Here is a 19,362-nt window from a genome sequence, read left to right on the forward strand (position 1 = left end):
TACCACACCCCCTCGGGCCTTGTTTGCTTAGATATACCACACCCCCCTGGTGGGCTCGGTGTTTGTATTAGATATACCACACCCCCTAGGGCCTTGTTGCTTAGATATACCACACCCCCTCGGGCCTTGTTGCTTAGATATACCACACCCCCTCGGGCCTTGGTTGCTTAGATATACCACACCCCCTCGGGCCTTGTTGCTTAGACTATACCACACCCCCTCGGGCCTGTTGCTTAGATAACCACACCCCCTCGGCCTTGTTGTTTAGATATACCACACCCCCTCGGGCCTTGTTGCTTAGATATACCACACCCCCTCTGGCCTTGTTGCTTAGATATACCACACCCCCTCGGGCCTGGTTGCTTAGATATCCACACCCCCTCGGGCCTTGTTGCTTAGATATACCACACCCCCTGGGCCTTGTTGCTTAGATATACCACACCCCTCGGGCCTTGTTGCTTAGATATACCACACCCCCTCGGGCCTTGGTGTTTAGATATACCACACCCCCTCGGGCCTTGTTGCTTAGATATACACACCCCTCGGGGCCTTGTTGCTTAGATATACCACACCCCTCGGGCTTGTTGCTTAGATATACCACCACCCTCGGGCCTTGTTGCTTTAGTTCTATTCCACTGAGCCGTTCACTTTATGTTGTTATCTTTTCTATTTCTTATTGTTGTCGTATACCATGTGTATCCTTTACATACGACTAATACAACTTTAAAGTTTGTGTGTGTGTGTGTGTGTGTACAGTATTACAGTGTGTGAGGTTAGCCTTATCAGACATACCGCTGCTCTGCCCAATGCACATAGTCTGTCCATAGCAATCCACCTCCATACAGACAGGCCCACCTGGAAGGAAAGAAGAATATATTCTACTGTAATTCCAACAGACTTCAGTCAGTGGTATCATATGTGGTTTAGAGGACACTGATGAGAGAGAGAGAGTTAGAGAGAGAGAGAGAGAGAGACAACCAACTACCTGACACCTGGACCAAATAAGGCTCTTGCTTCTGAAGGAGCTTATAGAAGACTGATTTGACTTTGTCTGTGTTTAAGACGTTGTACAGCTGCTCATCTGATCTGGTGTGGTCTGGGCAGCAAGGATCTTAAGGTACGCCTCTTTGTGGATCATACGCCACTGAAGAAGTGTTTCTGCTATGGGTTTCACCGTGGTAACCCTCTGAATGAGGGTCGCCCTGTTATCATCCACAAATGTAGCATCTGGAGTAGAGAAGGACAGGTGTGTTATGCACACACACACACACACACACACACACACACACACACACACACACACACACACATACACACATACACATACACACACATACACACACACACACACACACACACACACATACACACACACACACACCGTACAAAAACATGCATGTGTTACAAACAAATCCAGGTCAGAAACACATCAAAACATGATAAATATATAGGTAACTGTACAGTATTTATTTGACATACGAGACTAATTTAAAATAGAATATATAGAAATAGTAGAAGGACAAAGCTATATTCATTAAAATAAACATTACTTCACAAGGAGACCTTTTCCGGTGTTTCACCTCAGATACATTACTTCATAATGAGACCATTTCTAATGTTTCACCTCAGATACATTACTTCATAATGAGACCATTTCTAATGTTTCACCTCAGATACATTACTTCATAATGAGACCATTTCTAGTGTTTCACCTCAGATACATTACTACATAATGAGACCACTTCTGATGGTTCACCTCAAGATTAACAGCTTTTACTTACCTCTTTCTTCACGTCTCTTCTCTGTCTCAAGCGAATCAAGAGAGTGGGGGGGTCTGGAAGAATAACAAACATGGATACATATTACATGTATAGTATCTGGGCACCGGTAACAGCACCCCCTTTGGCCTCAATCTGGTATTACAACATGGAGACCTCCCTTTGCACTGATAACAGCACCCCCTGTGTCATCAACATGGTACTACAACATGGAGACCTCCCTTTGCACCGGTAACAGCACCCCATTTGTCCTCAATCTGGTACTACAACATGGAGGACCTCCCTTTGCACTGATACAGCACCCCCTGTGTCATCAACATGGTACTACAACATGGAGACCACACTGACTTGAAGCATTTCAGGAAACTCTGTCTCACATTTGGTCAAAGGACGTTGCTTCACTGTTGACATTGTCACGGTCTTCTCTCCTCCCTTCAGTGTCCTCCTCTTCTCTCCTCCCTTCAGTGTCTCCCTCTTCTCTCCTCCCTTTACTGTCCTCCTCTTCTGTCCTCCATTTACTGTCCCCCTCTTCTCTCCTTCCTTCAGAGTCTCCCTCTTCTCTCCTTCCTTCAGTGTCTCCCTCTTCTCTCCTTCCTTCAGTGTCTCCCTCTTCTCTCCTCCCTTTACTGTCCTCCTCTTCTGTCTCCATTTACTGTCCCCCTCTTCTCTCCTTCCTTCAGAGTCTCCCTCTTCTCTCCTTCCTTCAGTGTCTCCCTCTTCTCTCCTTCCTTCAGTGTCTCCCTCTTCTCTCCTTCCTTCAGTGTCTCCCTCTTCTCTCCTTCCTTCAGTGTCCCCCTCTTCTCTCCTTCCTTCAGTGTCTCCCTCTTCTCTCCTTCCTTCAGAGTCTCCCTCTTCTCTCCTTCCTTCAGTGTCCCCCTCTTCTCTCCTTCCTTCAGAGTCTCCCTCTTCTCTCCTTCCTTCAGTGTCCCCCTCTTCTCTCCTTCCTTCAGAGTCTCCCTCTTCTCTCCTTCCTTCAGTGTCTCCCTCTTCTCTCCTTCCTTCAGTGTCTCCCTCTTCTCTCCTTCCTTCAGAGTCTCCCTCTTCTCTCCTTCCTTCAGTGTCCCCCTCTTCTCTCCTTCCTTCAGTGTCTCCCTCTTCTCTCCTTCCTTCAGAGTCTCCCTCTTCTCCTCCTTCCTTCAGTGTCCCCCTCTTCTCTCCTTCCTTCAGTGTCTCCCTCTTCTCTCCTTCCTTCAGTGTCCCCCTCTTCTCTCCTTCCTTCAGTGTCCCCTCTTCTCGCCTCCTTTTGGAGCAGTTGCTCCCCATCTCTTTGTCTCTATAAGATCTGTCAGTGAACACAGAAAATAAATCCCAGTATATTGATTTTGTATTATATAATATGTAGAAAAACTACTAAATACAATTGCAGATGTTTTTACAATAGCAAAATACAATTCATGAAGGATACAAACGTGTCATTTGACTTGTATTTATGAGTTTAGCATTGACGGGAAATGAAAATCCCCAAATAAACTTGTTGCTGTGAAGTGACCATTAATGCGATGTCATGACTTCGACATTTCCATCTTACTGTCACAGAAACAGGAAGTGACTATGGGCGCCATTTTCATATAGAAAACCCCCAGATTCGCTTTCACAAAATGGCGCCCTATGTGTCCAAAACAATGCATCACACTTGAAGAACTTGTGTTGTCATGTCCGGTCACAACTTGTGGACTTGTTTCCGTGCTGCTTGCGGTTTGTTGCTAACGTTACTTTACTACCTGACAACTTTACAGTTTTTCCTTTTTATTTTTTTAAATCCTTTTTAAATCCTTTTTAAATCCTTTTTGATATCCTTTTTTTTCTTCCCCTCAACTTTTTCTCCCCGGACACTTTATCTGGACATGGTTCTACAGGACCTCCGCCAGACGGAACTAAGTAGTAGCATTAACATTATGCCTTCTAATTGCAGTTGCTGTACTCATTATATACAGTAGAACGATCGTCTTATGGTGAGGATAGCCGTGCTGCAAGGCCAGCTTCAGACGCCATTGTTAGGCAAGGGTAATTTAAGTGTAGGAAAGGATGAAACAGCGTCTGTGCCACCAGTAAGTACAGATAGTAGTATAAACCCCCTCGCACGGTGCCCGCAGCTGGACAATTTTCTCACGGCATCTGGAAGGAAATTCTGTAGTAATGCTCAACCGGTGTCGCTCATTCAGCTGACAGAAACTTTCAACTGGTTCTCCCCATTAAGCAACGAGTCGGAGTCAGAGGCCGAGCCTTCTCTGGTCTCTCCTCCATCCGTTACTGTATCTGAGCCGCCGAAGCCTCCCACCCTTACCTCTGACAAATTGAAAACCCTAGTCATTGGCGACTCCATTACCAGCGGTATTAGACTTAAAACAAATCATCCAGCGATCATACACTGTTTACCAGGGGGCAGGGCTACCGACGTTAAGGCTAATCTGAAGATGGTGCTGGCTAAAGCTAAAACTGGTGAGTTTAGAGAGTATAGGGATATTGTTATCTACGTCGGCACCAACGATGTTAGGATGAAACAGTCAGACGGCACCAAGCTCAACATAGCTTCAGCATGTAAATCAGCTAGAAAGATGCATTAGCATCGAATAATTGTCTATGGTCCCCTCCCAGTTAGGGGGAGTGATGAGCTTTACAGCAGAGTCTCACAACTCAATCGCTGGTTGAAAACTGTTTTCTGCACCTCCCAAAAGATAGAATTTGTAGATAATTGTCCCTCTTTCTGGGACTCACTCACAAACAGGACCAAGCCTGGCCTGCTGAGGAGTGACGGACTCCATCCTAGCTGGAGGGGTGCTCTCATCTTATCTACCAACATAGACAGGGCTCTAACTCCTCTAGCTCCACAATGAAATAGGGTGCAGGCCAGGCAGCAGGCTGTTAGCAAGCCTGCCAGCTTAGTGGAGTCCGCCACTAGCACAGTCAGTGTAGTCAGCTCAGCTATCCCCATTGAGACCGTGTCTGTGCCTCGATCTAGGTTGGGCAAAACTAAACATGGCAGTATTCGCCTTAGCAATCTCACTAGAATAAAGACCTCCTCCATTCCTGTCATTATTGAAAGAGATTGTGATATCTCCCATCTCAAAATAGGGCTACTTAATATTAGATCCCTCAATTCCAAGGCAGTTATAGTCAATGAACTAATCACTGATCATAATCTTGATTGGCCTGACTGAAACATGGCTTAAGCCTGATGAATTTACTGTGTTAAATGAGGCCTCTCCTCTTGGTTACACTAGTGACCATATCCCCTGCGCATCCCGCAAAGGCAGAGGTGTCGCTAACATTTACGATAGCAAATTTCAATTTACAAAAACAAATTACTGCGTTTTCATCTTTTGAGCTTCTAGTCATGAAATCTATGCAGGCTACTCAATCACTTTTTATAGCTACTGTTTACAGGCCTCCTGGGCCATATACAGTGTTCCTCACTGGGTTCTCTGGATTCCTATCAGACCTTGTAGTCCTGGCAGATAATATTCACATTTTTGGTGACTTTAATATTCACATAATTATGCTACAGTAGTTTATGTGTCGGGGGGCTAGGGTCAGTCTGTTATATCTGGATTGTTTCTCCTGTCTTATCCTGTGTCTTGTGTGAATTTAAGTATGCTCCCTCTCATTCCTTCTCTCTCCCTTTCCCTCCCCTCCAGGAGGACCTGAGCCCTGGGACCATGCCTCAGGACTACCTGACCTGATGACGCCTTGCTGTCCCCAGTCCACCTGGCGTGCTGCTGCTCCAGTTTCAACTGTTCTGCATACGGCTATGGAACCCTGACCTGTTCATTGGACGTGCTACCTTGTCCTGGACCTGCTGTTTTCGACTCTCTTTACTATACCTCCTATTGACAAACCTTTTGTCCGGTTGAAATATTATTGATTATTTATGACAAAAACAATCGGAGTGTTTATACTAAATTTTATTGTGCTTTTTAAAACTTTTTGTCTGGAATTAGTGCACACACCTTCTGCATTCGGATTACTGGACAAAACACGCAAACAAAAAGGAGGTTTGTGGTCATAAAGAGGGACATTATCGAACAAAACAAACATTTATTGTTTAACATGGAGACCTGGGAGTGCCTCCAGAAGAAGATCATCAAAGGTAAGTGATTCATTTTAATGCTATTTCGGACTTTTGTGACACCTCTCCTTGTTTGGAAAATGGCTGTATGAGTTTCTGTGGCTAGGTGATGACTCCTTGCTGTCCCCAGTCCATGTGGTCGTGCTGCTGCTCCAGTTTCAGCTAATGGACTTGAAAACGGGTAGAATTTACTTCAAAATGCATTGTGGTTGGATGAGAATGCTGCAATTTTGCCAAGGCAGAAATACATTGTAGAGAAACTCAATGTCAGCAACGGATGCATCAATACAGGCTACAAGCCTATTTGATCATCATCAATACAGGCTACAAGCCTATTTGATCATCATCATCAATACAGGCTACAAGCCTATTTGATCATCATCAATACAGGCTACAAACCTATTTGATCATCATCAATACAGGCTACAAACCAATTTGATCATCATCAATACAGGCTACAAACCAATTTGATCATCATCAATACAGGCTACAAGCCTACTTGATCATCATCAATACAGGCTACAAGCCTATTTGATCATCGCTGTTTGTTGCTACACTTCTGGTGTTTTGTAACAGTCTCTTTCTATTCATCAAACGGCACATTTTGGAAACTGGAATTATTACGAACGTGCGTTGAGGTGGAGCCTTTTGAAGTATTCAGACGAAAACAATGTCTGGTTATGTTTAAGCTACATTTAAAAGCTAATGTATTTAAAAAAAAGTGAAATGACAAATATTTACTATTAGACCCACAGAGATCCTTTTAGTGTAATGGGGATTCTGTAATTCTATAAAATCCTTTTACTGTAATGGGGATTCTGTAATTCTATAGATCCTTTTAATGTGATGGGGATTCTGTAATTCTATAGATCCTTTTACTGTAATGGGGATTCTGTAATTCTATAGATCCTTTTACTGTAATGGGGATTCTGTAATTCTATGATTAGGTCCATAACACATCTATGTGTATGCAGAAATAGGACCTGTATTTATATGGTTTCGCTGCAATGTCTCAGATTTAGTACATTACCTTCTCATGTTGGTCTAGAAACGTGATCTATTAGAGCAGATGTAGTCTGATGTGGAAGTCAGGACGTCTGTACCTAATACAGCAGATGTAGTCTGATGTGTGGAAGTCAACCGTCTGTATCTATTAGAGCAGATGTAGTCTGATGTGTGGAAGTCAGTCGTCTGTATCTAATAGAGCAGATGTAGTCTGATGTGTGGAAGTCAGCCGTCTGTATCTAATAGAGCAGATGTAGTCTGATGTGTGGAAGTCAGCTGTCTGTATCTAATAGAGCAGATGTAGTCTGATGTGGAAGTCAGGACGTCTGTACCTAATACAGCAGATGTAGTCTGATGTGTGGAAGTCAGCCGTCTGTATCTATTAGAGCAGATGTAGTCTGATGCGTGGAAGTCAGCCGTCTGTATCTAATAGAGCAGATGTAGTCTGATGTGTGGAAGTCAGCCGTCTGTATCTAATAGAGCAGATGTAGTCTGATGTGTGGAAGTCAGCTGTCTGTATCTAATAGAGCAGATGTAGTCTGATGTGGAAGTCAGGACGTCTGTACCTAATACAGCAGATGTAGTCTGATGTGTGGAAGTCAGCCGTCTGTATCTATTAGAGCAGATGTAGTCTGATGCGTGGAAGTCAGCCGTCTGTATCTAATAGAGCAGATGTAGTCTGATGCGTGGAAGTCAGCCGTCTGTATCTAATAGAGCAGATGTAGTCTGATGTGTGGAAGTCAGCCGTCTGTATCTAATAGAGCAGATGTAGTCTGATGTGTGGAAGTCAGCCGTCTGTATCTAATAGAGCAGATGTAGTCTGATGCGTGGAAGTCAGCCGTCTGTATCTAATAGAGCAGATGTAGTCTGATGAGTGGAAGTCAGCCGTCTGGCAGGAGAGAGTCATTGGGAGGGAGACGTTCTGACTGAATGCACATTCGAGAACTAGAACGGTACATTTACTTTGTGCTTTTTTTATTGACCAATCACAAGTGGGGCGCCCTAATGGGTGGGCCGCCACTGGTCCCCCCCCAAAAAATTTCAGCACATGAACAGTGGCCAAAACTATCTCTCTGTCTTACTACAGTATGTGTAGCCTATGTATCTGATGCTGTCTGGACAAAAAGAGTACGTCTTTTCAGAGAGATGGTCTACACATTCTGTGACAGAGGAGCGTTGTTTCGCTCGCTTGGACGCTTTATCTAAGATAGATTTTCTGTTGGTGCGTCTTGGTCAAATAAATGATACATTTTGGACAGGCCAGGAGGTACGGTAAGGCGGCCCAGACCCCCAAAGGCAAGCCCATAACGACGGCCCTGCCTTTTATTGACTCCTGTGGTGCATATGTACAGTAACGTACAGTAATGGACAGTTAAGGCAGAACATTATCAAAGTTTGTTGAACTGGAATTCATGGGCATCTCTGCTGAAACCAACAAAGTAATACAGAAAGTCCTGTACAGGGAAGAAATTCCATCTACTTTCACACCTGTTCATAATGAAATCAGATATAGAGCGCCCTCTACAGGTCAGATGACAGAAGCACACTCACAGACGCACTACGACAGATATACTATTCCGGAATCCCACTACCCAATCACAAACATATCACCACACATCCTGATTGGAGGATACTGTCTGGAGAGGTGAGCAACAGTCATTCTACCACTAGAGGGCGATCTCCCTCCATTTCAGACTTTGTGTCCAGTGACACAACCTGACTACATGGGAGAATCTCAATTGGTTACTCCCTTGTGTCCTCTCCTCGTCTCCTTCTCAAAACCCATTGGAGGAGAAGGTCAGAGGGGAGGGACTTCCCAATGGCTCCTGACAGATGAATGTAACTCTTCACCCAGTACTACCAAAGACTGAATCCTAGCAATTACGGGTGACATTTTCCAGGTGCAAAACTGTTCATAACGTTTACAATTTTGCTGTGAAGTGACTTCATGCAATGACATGACTTTACTGCTGCAGAAACAGAAAGTGACTATGGGCACCATTTTTGTGGTGCAAAAGAGCACAGATCTGTGTTGAAAATATATATATATTTGATTGTTTTTCTATTTTATGTATTAATAATAACAATGCAACACACTTGAAGAAGGACAAAGCAAGATATTCTGACAAAAATGGATATGAATAAGGAAATAATAAACGGTTTGGGGGTTAGTGAATAGGATGAATTTTAAATTACACCTCTTCTTTCTCTCCTCTTTTACCTCCTTTCTCACTCATCCATATTCCTTTCTTCTTCTCTTTTTATCCTCCTTGTCCCCTATAGGCCTCCATATTCCTCTCTTCTTCTCTTTTTATCCTCCTTATCCCCTATAGGTCTCCATATTCCTCTCTTCTTCTCTTTTGATCCTCCTTGTCCCCTATAGGTCTCCTATTCATCTGGTGATTTAATCATTGAGTGCATTTGACTTCCTCTTTTATCATATCATCTGAACATATTATTAAACTGAACTGTTTATTGAAGTAAGTTTCTTACCCTTCTGGTGAAGTTATTAGTAAGGTTAGTTTTTCTCAGAGTTGTGGTTTCATCTCTGCCATGCTGTTACTGAGACAACAGGAAGTAGCTACGTGACTGTGTCAGCAACACATTTGTGAAAAAAGGAAACGCCTCTTTGTACATCCTGTTGTTTTGGTTTCTGTCAAGGACTCTTCTTACTTTTCCCCAACGCAGTTAAGCCAAAACCACACCCCATTATTCAGAGGGGCGTTCTACTAGGCTCCCATTGGTTAGCTAGCATTGTCACACCCATGTATTTAATTTTAGAGTTTGAATGAGTTGTAAAAATGTCCCAGAGAACTCTGTTGAATTCCCTCAATTGAAGGCCAGTTAAGTTAACCTAGGCTACTTAATGTTACTAGCTCGGTATTTGAAGTTGTTATATTATCAGTAGTAGTCTATTATTAGGTAAAAGCATATGCTTATTATTCAGAATTTCTCAAATATGTATGTCGAATACGCTATGCTACAGCCATTGAATCTGTCTTTGAGTGTTAACCTTTTGCGTGTAGGGGGCAGTATTTTTGTTTTTGGCAAAAAAAAACGTGCCCATTTGAAAGTGCCTATTTCTCAGCCACAGAAACTAGAATATGCATATAATTGTCAGATTGCGGATAGAAAACACTCTACATTTTCCAAAACGGTAAAAAAAATATTCCTCAAGCATACAAGTATTTTACACAATTTTAAAGATGGAATTCTCGTTAATCCAGCCACAGTGTCCGATTTCAAAACGGCTTTACGGCGAAAGCACCACAAACGATTATGTTAGGTCAACACCAATTCACAGAAAAACAGCCATTTTTCCAGCCAAAGAGAGGAGTCACAAAAAGCACAAATAGAGATAAAATTAATCACTAACCTTTGATGATCTTCATCAGATGACACTCATAGGACTTCATGTTACATAATACATGTATGTTTTGTTTGATTAAGTTCATATTTAAAAAATCTGAGTTTACAGTGGCACGTTACGTTCAGTAGTTCTAAAACAATGCAGTGGTTTTGCAGAAAGCCACATCAATTTACAGAAATACTCATCATAAATGTTAATGAAAATACAAGTGTTCCACATGGAATTAGAGATATACTTCTCCTTAATGCAACTGCTGTGTCAGATTTCGAAAAAAACTTTATGGAAAAAGCAAACCATGCAATAATCTGAGTACAGCGTTCAGACAACAAAGGAGCCAAAAATATATCCGCCATATTGGGTAGTCAACATTAGTCAGAAATAGTGTTATAGATATTCACTTACCTTTGATGATCTTCATCAGATTGTACTCCCAGGAATCCCAGTTCCACCATAAATGTTTGATTTGTTCGATAATGTCCATCATTTATGTCCAAATAGCTTATTTTGTTAGGGCGTTTAGTACACAAATCCAAACGAGCATTCAGGTCCAGACGACCGTCGGACGAAAAGTTCAAAAAGTTATGTTACAGGTCGTAGAAACATTTCAAACTAATATAGAATCAATCTTTAGGATGTTTTTATCATAAATCTTCAACAACGTTCCAACCGGAGAATTCCTAGAAAAGCAATGGAACGCAGGTCGCTGAAATGCGCATGACCAGCACTTGACTCTCTGCCAGACACCCGACTCATTCAGCTCTCATTTAGTCCCACTTCACAGTAGAAGCCTCAAACCAGTTTCTAAAGCCGGTTGACATCTAGTGGAAGCCGTTGTAAGTGCAACATAACCAATATCCCAGTGTATCTCCAATAGGGGCTGAGCTAAAAAACTACAAGCCTCAGATTTCTCACTTCCTGTTTGGATTTTTTTCTCAGGTTTTTGCCTGCCATATGAGTTCTGTTATACTCACAGACATCATTCAAACAGTTTTAGAAACTTCAGAGTGTTTTCTATCCAATACTACTAATAATATTCATATATTAGCATCTGGGACAGAGTAGCAGGCAGTTTACTCTGGGCACCTTATTCATCCAAGCTACTCAATACTGCCCCCTTCACCAAGAACTTTTAACAAACAGGCAGTTTTATGCCAGACTGACTTACATTGCACCGCCCATTTTTCACAATTGAAGAGAGATTTGTACTACGAATAAAATTGGCTGAAAGAAACCGCAATCCAAGAACAGCTTACTGCGCAGTGACATGTATAGTGGGCCCCAATGATGTGCTGTTAGTGTAAAGATAACCAAGGTACAGGTTAATCGACACGGTACCACATTTTTTCAATAGCTAAGACAGATGATGTTGCCTGGAAGGACACTGGTGTCTGGTTGAAGTCTGTCTTGCAGGTTACTGACTGGGAAGTTAGTGTAAGGGGTGCGTAACTGGTGGCAGTGAAGTCAAACGCAGGAGAGCAGAACTAGGTAATAGCCGGAGAAGTTTAAATTCAAAACCAACGGCATCAATAAATAACAACATGGGTACAAAACCCGACGCGCACCAGTCAACATGTGCACAAGCACTTACAACAAATAATACCACACAAAGACATGGGGGGGACAGAGGGTTAAATGCACAACACTTAATGAGGGGAATGAGAACCAGGTGTGTAGGAAAACAAGACAAAACAAATGGAAAATGAAAAGTGGATCGACGATGGCTAGAGGACCGGCGATGCCGACTGCCGAACACCGCCCGAACAAGGAGAGGAACCAACTTCGGTGGAAGTTGCGACAGTTAGAGTGGATGGATCTAAATTCACCCCTGACACACATACTCTGTGTGGGCTGCGCCTGTTCAACGATGTGTGCATGGCTTAGATAATGCAAAACCAACTAAACAGATGGTTTCCGTGGAGACTGAGTCACCCTTGTTGGCTGGTCTCCAAGACTCTCTGTGGGCTAAAGATAAGTATGACATTGGGCGAAAGAGGAGGGTGAAACCGCTGACTGTCACACCTAAGAGCAAAGACCCAGCCGGGCCAAGTATCCTCTGAGTCAGGATGAGGGGGATTACCCCTGTTCATGCTTCATTGGTAGAAAGAGGAGCAATTGTGCCTTGCCCAGACTCTCCCTGCAACACCCCCATTCTTCCCATCCGGAAAGCCTTGGGTGATTTGCGTTTGTTCAAGATCTTAGACCAGTTAATGATGCTGTTCATGCAAGGGCTCCTGTTGTGCCAAACCTCGTTACAGCACTATCTGCCGTGCCGGCATTCACGTGTTAAATCTTACAAATGCTAATCTTTAGCAGTCCCGTTGCACCAGAATCACAGTTCTGGTTCGCTTTTACGTTTCTGAACAAGCGCTGGACCGTTTGCCATTAGATTACACGGAATTGACGCAGGTGTTTTCTGCTACTTTTGATTGTAATGTTGTGGAGCACACTGCAAGCCTTGACAATGTAGCAAACCTAAAAAGGATTTTGCATACATCCTCCAGCTGCGGTTTGAGTCCAATAAATGATGTGTTGATCTGTTGTTGTTTCAGGACTGCGTCAGTCAAAACATGCGGTGCAGCTGAAGCGCTCGACAAAAGAGGACACCCTTCTGGTAGGCCTGGGGCAGAGGGGTCAAAGGACACCCTTCTGGTAGGCCTGGGTCAGAGGGGTCAGAGGACACCCTTCTGGTAGGCCTGGGTCAGAGGGGTCAGAGGACACCCTTCTGGTAGGCCTGGGTCAGAGGGGTCAGAGGACACCCTTCTGGTAGGCCTGGGTCAGAGGGGTCAGAGGACACCCTTCTGGTAGGCCTGGGTCAGAGGGGTCAGAGGACACCCTTCTGGTAGGCCTGGGGCAGAGGGGTCAGAGGACACCCTTCTGGTAGGCCTGGGGCTGAGGGGTCAGAGGACACCCTTCTGGTAGGCCTGGGTCAGAGGGGTCAGAGGACACCCTTCTGGTAGGACTGGGGATGAGGGGATAGAGGACACCCTTCTGGTAGGCCTGGGTCAGAGGGGTCAGAGGACACCCTTCTGGTAGGCCTGGGTCAGAGGGGTCAGAGGACACCCTTCTGGTAGGCCTGGGTCAGAGGGGTCAGAGGACACCCTTCTGCTAGGCCTGTGTCAGAGGGGTCAGAGGACACCCTTCTGGTAGGTCTGGTGCTGAGGGGTCAGAGGACACCCTTCTGGTAGGCCTGGGGCTGAGGGGTCAGAGGACACCATTCTGGTTGGCCTGGGGCTGAGGACACCCTTCTGGTAGGCCTGGGGCAGAGGACACCCATCTGGTAGGTCTGGGGCAGAGGGGTCAGAGGACACCCTTCTGGTAGGCCTGGGGCTGAGGGGTCAGAGGACACCCTCCTGGTAGGCCTGGGGCTGAGGACACCCTTCTGGTTGGCCTGGGGCAGAAGGTTCAGAGGACACCCTTCTGGTAGGCCTGGGTCAGAGGGGTCAGAGGACACCCTTCTGGTAGGTCTGGGGCAGAGGGGTCAGAGGACACCCTTCTGGTAGGTCTGGGGCAGAAGGGTCAGAGGACACCCTTCTGGTAGGCCTGGGTCAGAGGGGTCAGATGACACCCTTCTGGTAGGTCTGGGGCAGAGGGGTCAGAGGACACCCTTCTGGTAGGTCTGGGGCAGAGGGGTCAGAGGACACCCTTCTGGTAGGTCTGGTGCTGAGGGGTCAGAGGACACCCTTCTGGTAGGCCTGGGGCTGGTGACACCCTTCTGGTAGGTCTGGGGCTGAGGGGTCAGAGGACACCATTCTGGTTGGCCTGGGGCTGAGGACACCCTTCTGGTAGGCCTGGGGCAGAGGACACCCTTCTGGTAGGTCTGGGGCAGAGGGGTCAGAGGACACCCTTCTGGTAGGTCTGGGGCTGAGGGGTCAGAAGCTAGCTTTAGCAGCAGGGCTTAGATATCAGCAGAAATAAGTAACACAACTGGTGTTATCACTTGTTTGCATGCTATGTTTCCACCAGGTTCTCAAACTTCTTCTAACTGCCACGTAGAACAAAGAGGTTGTACATCTGCTAACAGTCACGTAGAACAAAGAGGTTGTACATCTGCTAACAGCCACGTAGAACAAAGAGGTTGTACATCTGCTAACAGCCACGTAGAACAAAGAGGTTGTACATCTGCTAACAGCCACGTAGAACAAAGAGGTTGTACATCTGCTAACAGACACGTAGAACAAAGAGGTTGTACATCTGCTAACAGCCACGTAGAACAAAGAGGTTGTACATCTGCTAACAGACACGTAGAACAAAGAGGTTGTACATCTGCTAACAGACACGTAGAACAAAGAGGTTGTACATCTGCTAACAGCCACGTAGAACAAAGAGGTTGTACATCTGCTAACAGACACGTAGAACAAAGAGGTTGTACATCTGCTAACAGCCACGTAGAACAAAGAGGTTGTACATCTGCTAACAGACACGTAGAACAAAGAGGTTGTACATCTGCTAACAGACACGTAGAACAAAGAGGTTGTACATCTGCTAACAGCCACGTAGAACAAAGAGGTTGTACATCTGTACATTTAAGCTTCTCTAGTGTCCGTGAGTTATTTACTCTGAAAATGTTGAACCTAACACTAGATAGCATGAGTTCATATTATTCAACAATTGCCAATCCAAATGTAGCATCAATTAGCATCAGTTAACATTAGTCAACTATCGTCATTGAACAAAAATCCTGAGGCCCATTGTGAGGCCCATTGTGAGGCCCATTGTGAGGTCCATTTTTTAAAGGTATCTGTGACCAGCAGATGCATATCTGTATTCCCAGTCATCTGAAATCCATAGATTAGGGCCAAATTTATTTATTTAAATTCACTGATTTCCTCATATAAACTGTCAAATCTTTGAAATTGTTGCATACTGCATTTACTTTTTTGTTCAGTATAATTACCATCAGTTAATATTATTCAACCATTGCTAATCACTAGTTATCATTCAGTTCATATTAGCTTGTCATTGCTAATCACTAGTTATCATTCAGTTCATATTAGCTTGTCATTGCTAATCACTAGTTATCATTCAGTTCATATTAGCTTGTCATTGCTAATCGATAGTTATCATTCAGTTCATATTAGCTTGTCATTGCTAATCACTAGTTATCATTTAGTTCATATTAGCTTGTCATTGCTAATCACTAGTTATCATTCAGTTCATATTAGCTTGTCATTGCTAATCACTAGTTATCATTCAGTTCATATTAGCTTGTCATTGCTAATCGATAGTTAGCATTTGTTCATATTAGCCAGTCATTGCTAATCGATAGTTAGCATTTGTTCATATTAGCCAGTCATTGCTAATCGATAGTTAGCATTTGTTCATATTAGCCAGTCATTGCTAATCGCTACACTTAGAAATGAAGGTGCTATTTAGATGCTAAAATATTGCTATTAATAAGGAAATAATACATTTGTCAACAAGCCAAAAAGTTCTAGTGAATAATATGAATTTTAAATTACACCTCTTCTTTCTCTCCTTTTTTACCTCCTTTCTCACTCATCCATATTCCTCTCTTCTTCTCTTTTTATCCTCCTTGTCCCCTATAGGTCTCCATATTCCTCTCTTCTTCTCTTTTTATCCTTCTTGTCCCCTATAGGTCTCCATATTCCTCTCTTCTTCTCTTTTTATCCTCCTTGTCCCCTATAGGTCTCCATATTCCTCTGGTGATTTAATCATTGAGTGCCTTTGACTTCCTCTTTTATCATATCATCTGAACATATTATTAAACTGAACTGTTTACTGAAGTAAGTTTCTTACCCTTCTGGTGAAGTGAGGGATACCTTTTCTCAAGAGTTGTGGTTTTAGTCGTACTTCCTCTCTCTCTGCCGTACTGTTACTGAGAGAACAGGAAGTAGCTACGTGACTGTGTCTGCAACACATTTGTAAAAAAAAGGAAAAACACAACTGGCTGGGTTTGTGCAAAAGACAAAGAAGGGGGGGAGAGAGAGATGCTGGGTTTGTGCAAAAGACAAAGAAGGGGGGGAGAGAGAGATGCTGGGTTTGTGCAAAAGACAAAGAAGGGGGGGAGAGAGAGATGCTGGGTTTGTGCAAAAGACAAAGAAGGGGGGAGAGAGAGATGCTGGGTTTGTGCAAAAGACAAAGAAGGAGAGGGAGAGAGAGATGCTGGGTTTGTGCAAAAGACAAAGAAGGGGGGGAGAGAGAGATGCTGGGTTTGTGCAAAAGACAAAGAAGGGGGGGAGAGAGAGATGCTGGGTTTGTGCAAAAGACAAAGAAGGGGGGGAGAGAGAGATGCTGGGTTTGTGCAAAAGACAAAGAAGGGGAGAGAGAGAGAGATGCTGGGTTTGTGCAAAAGACAAAGAAGGGGAGAGAGAGAGAGAGATGCTGGGTTTGTGCAAAAGACAAAGAAGGGAAGAGAGAGAGAGATGCTGGGTTTGTGCAAAAGACAAAGAAGGGGGGGAGAGAGAGAGAGATGCTGGGTTTGTGCAAAAGACAAAGAAGGGGGGGAGAGAGAGAGAGAGAGAGAGAGAGAGAGAGAGAGAGAGAGAGAGAGAAAGAGAGAGAGACAGCGAGAGAGAGAAAGTGAAAGATAAAGAGAGAGAAAAAGTGAAGGAGAGAGAGAGAGAGAGACCTAATAGGCTTCTGCCATGTTTATTACATCATCATAACAACAACAGCGTCATCATCATCATCCAGATGAATGACGAAGAACCAAGTCCTTTACTGACAATGTAGTGTTGATTTATGTTTTACTATGAATATATCAACATAAATTATATACACATTGCAAATGTACATAACAATCAGTTGTTAATGCTCAGCGTAAAGCATTGAGGTGACCTACAGAAGCAGTATTCTGTTCCGGCACCGTCACGCCACAACACTATGGATAGTAACTAGTGCCAATATTATCCACCCATTGCTATTAGCAACATTATATATTATACAGTCATTGCTAATTTCTAGTTAGCATCAGTTCATATTATTCAACGATTGCCAATCCATAGTTAGCATCAATTATTAATTAAGTTCATATTAGTCACCTATTGCTAATTGTTAGTTAACATCAATTAGCATCAGCTCATATTATCCAGTGATTGCTAATCACTAGTTAGCATGAATTAGCATCAGTTCATATTATCTAGTAATTGCTAATCACTAGTTAGCATCAGTTAGCATCAGTTAGCATTAATCAACCATTGCCACTGAACAAAAATATAAACGCAACATGCAAAGATTTGGTCCCATATGCACAAAAATCGTATTTCTCAACAACAACAAAAATGCACAAATGTGTTTATGTTCGTGTTAGTGAGTAATTCTCCTTTGCCAAGATAATCCATCCACCTGACAGGGGTGGCATATCAAGAAGCTACACAGCATGACCATTACACAGGGGCACCTTATGCTCTCACTCTCTACAGTGCCACAGATATCTCCCATTTTGAGGGAGTGTGCAATTGGCATTTCTATTCGCTAGTTAGCATCAGTTCATATTATTCAGTGATTGCTAATCGCTTGTTAGCGTCAGTTCATATTATTTAGTCATTGCTAATCGTTAATTAGCATCAGCATTGTTGGCAGAGTCCCTAATGTCACACTACATTCCTACATAGTGCACTACTTTTGACCAGAGCTCTATGGGCCCTAATCATGCCACTTGTGACACAACAATTGTCTTGGCAGCATCAGCAATCCAGTCATTAACAGAAGCGACAATCAACCAATCAAGAGGTCTGTCTTGACAGAACCAACCAGTCATTGGAGATAATTCACATGATTGGCCTGTGCTTAAGAGGAGTGGAGTGGAGTCCCACCTTCTTTTCTCCTTCTTCCTCTTCCCCTTTATATACACACGATATATATACACGCACAATATTATACACATCTCAGCCCCAGGACCACCCTCCACCTCCTCTTCATCATCCTCCTCTACCTCCTTCTCTTCCTCCTCCTCTTCCTCCTCCTCCTCCTCCTCCATCAGCTCCTCCTCTATTCTGCTTCTCATCCTTCTTTCTCTCCTCTTCCTCCTCATCCCCGTCTTCCTCCTCCTCCTCCTCCTCTTCCTCATCCCCGTCTTCCTCCGCCTCCTCCTCTTCCTCCTCCTTCTCTTCCTCCTCCTCCTCTTCCTTCTCCTCCTCCTCCTCCTCTTCCTCCACCTCCTCCTCCTCCTCTTCCTCCTCCTCTTCCTCCTCCTCCTCTTCCCCCTCCTCTTCCTCCTCCTCCTCCTCCTCTTCCTCCTCCTCCATTCTGCTTCTCATCCTTCTTTCTCTCCTCTTCCTCATCCTCCTCCTCATCTTCCTCCTCCTCCTCTTCCTCCTCCTCCTCCTCCTCCTCCACCAGCTTCTCCTCCTTCTCTTCCTCCTCCTCTTCCTCATCCTCCTCCTCCTCCACCAGCTCCTCCTCCATTCTGCTTCTCATCCTTCTTTCTCTCCTCTTTCCTCCTCCTCCTCCTCGTCCTCCTCCTCCTTCTCTCCCTCATCCTCTCCGGCTCCACCACCCCCCCACCCCCACCGCCTCCTCTTCTTCTTCTTCACCTTGTATTTGAGGCGGCGTATCGGGTCAGTGACGCTCCGCATCTTTTTGTCATCAAACTCCTCGTTCAGCATGAAGTTCCTATCGATAAGCTCAGCTGATTCCTGTCAGACACACGTTGTTATACACACGTTATATACACACACACACAAATAATATATATAAATACATACATACACACAAAATAAAGGAAACAGTTGAGTAAATGAGGGATACAAAGTGCTTCCTTCCACATAGCTGTTGTTCCTGACATCCCATCATGCTTAGGGTCATGTATAGCCATGTCCAGTTGTCCATTATTCTGGCTACCCTGGCTAGAAGAAGAGATCTCAATGACTTGGAGAAATACGTCTCAAAGGAGAACAGGTGGTTTAGAAGTGTGTGTATGTGTGTGTGTGTGTGTGTGTGTGTGTGTGTGTGAGCGCACGTGTGCGTGTGTGTGAGCGCACGTGTGTGTGTGTGTGTGTGTGTGTGTGTGTGTGTGTGTGTGTAGAGTCATCAGATGTCAACTCAACTGAGTGGCACCGGAGACAGCTGTTCTGGCTCGTCCTATTAGGACACTATATGTTGGTGTTTCCTTTATTCTGGCAGTTACCTGAATATAAATACATACACATTGTACACATACACGGACACACACATGATACATA

The 19,362-nt window shown here is 44.2% G+C and overlaps 1 protein-coding gene and 1 long non-coding RNA gene across 2 annotated transcripts in view; both read right to left on the minus strand.

Moving 5' to 3' along the window:
* Nucleotides 1-652: 652 nt before the first annotated feature.
* LOC116364485 (uncharacterized) lies at nucleotides 653-2,275 on the minus strand. The gene is made up of 4 exons (XR_004208012.1): nucleotides 2,156-2,275; nucleotides 1,782-1,834; nucleotides 986-1,227; nucleotides 653-855 (listed from the first exon to the last, which is right to left on the minus strand). It is a non-coding gene; the product is annotated as an uncharacterized LOC116364485 (long non-coding RNA).
* Nucleotides 2,276-13,382: 11,107 nt separating this feature from the next.
* Nucleotides 13,383-19,362, minus strand: part of LOC109876391 (nucleoredoxin like 1) — a 14,247-nt gene continuing 8,267 nt past the window's right edge. Inside the window, exons 5-7 of the mRNA XM_031817612.1 lie at nucleotides 18,682-18,816; nucleotides 13,861-14,036; nucleotides 13,383-13,683 (exon numbers count right to left, since the gene is read on the minus strand). Of these exons, the coding sequence (XP_031673472.1) occupies nucleotides 13,383-13,683; nucleotides 13,861-14,036; nucleotides 18,682-18,816 (612 nt within the window). The remainder of the gene's footprint in view (nucleotides 13,684-13,860; nucleotides 14,037-18,681; nucleotides 18,817-19,362) is intronic.

The sequence above is a fragment of the Oncorhynchus kisutch genome, unplaced genomic scaffold (assembly GCF_002021735.2).
Source record: "Oncorhynchus kisutch isolate 150728-3 unplaced genomic scaffold, Okis_V2 scaffold1097, whole genome shotgun sequence".
NCBI classification, from domain to species: Eukaryota; Metazoa; Chordata; class Actinopteri; order Salmoniformes; family Salmonidae; genus Oncorhynchus; species Oncorhynchus kisutch.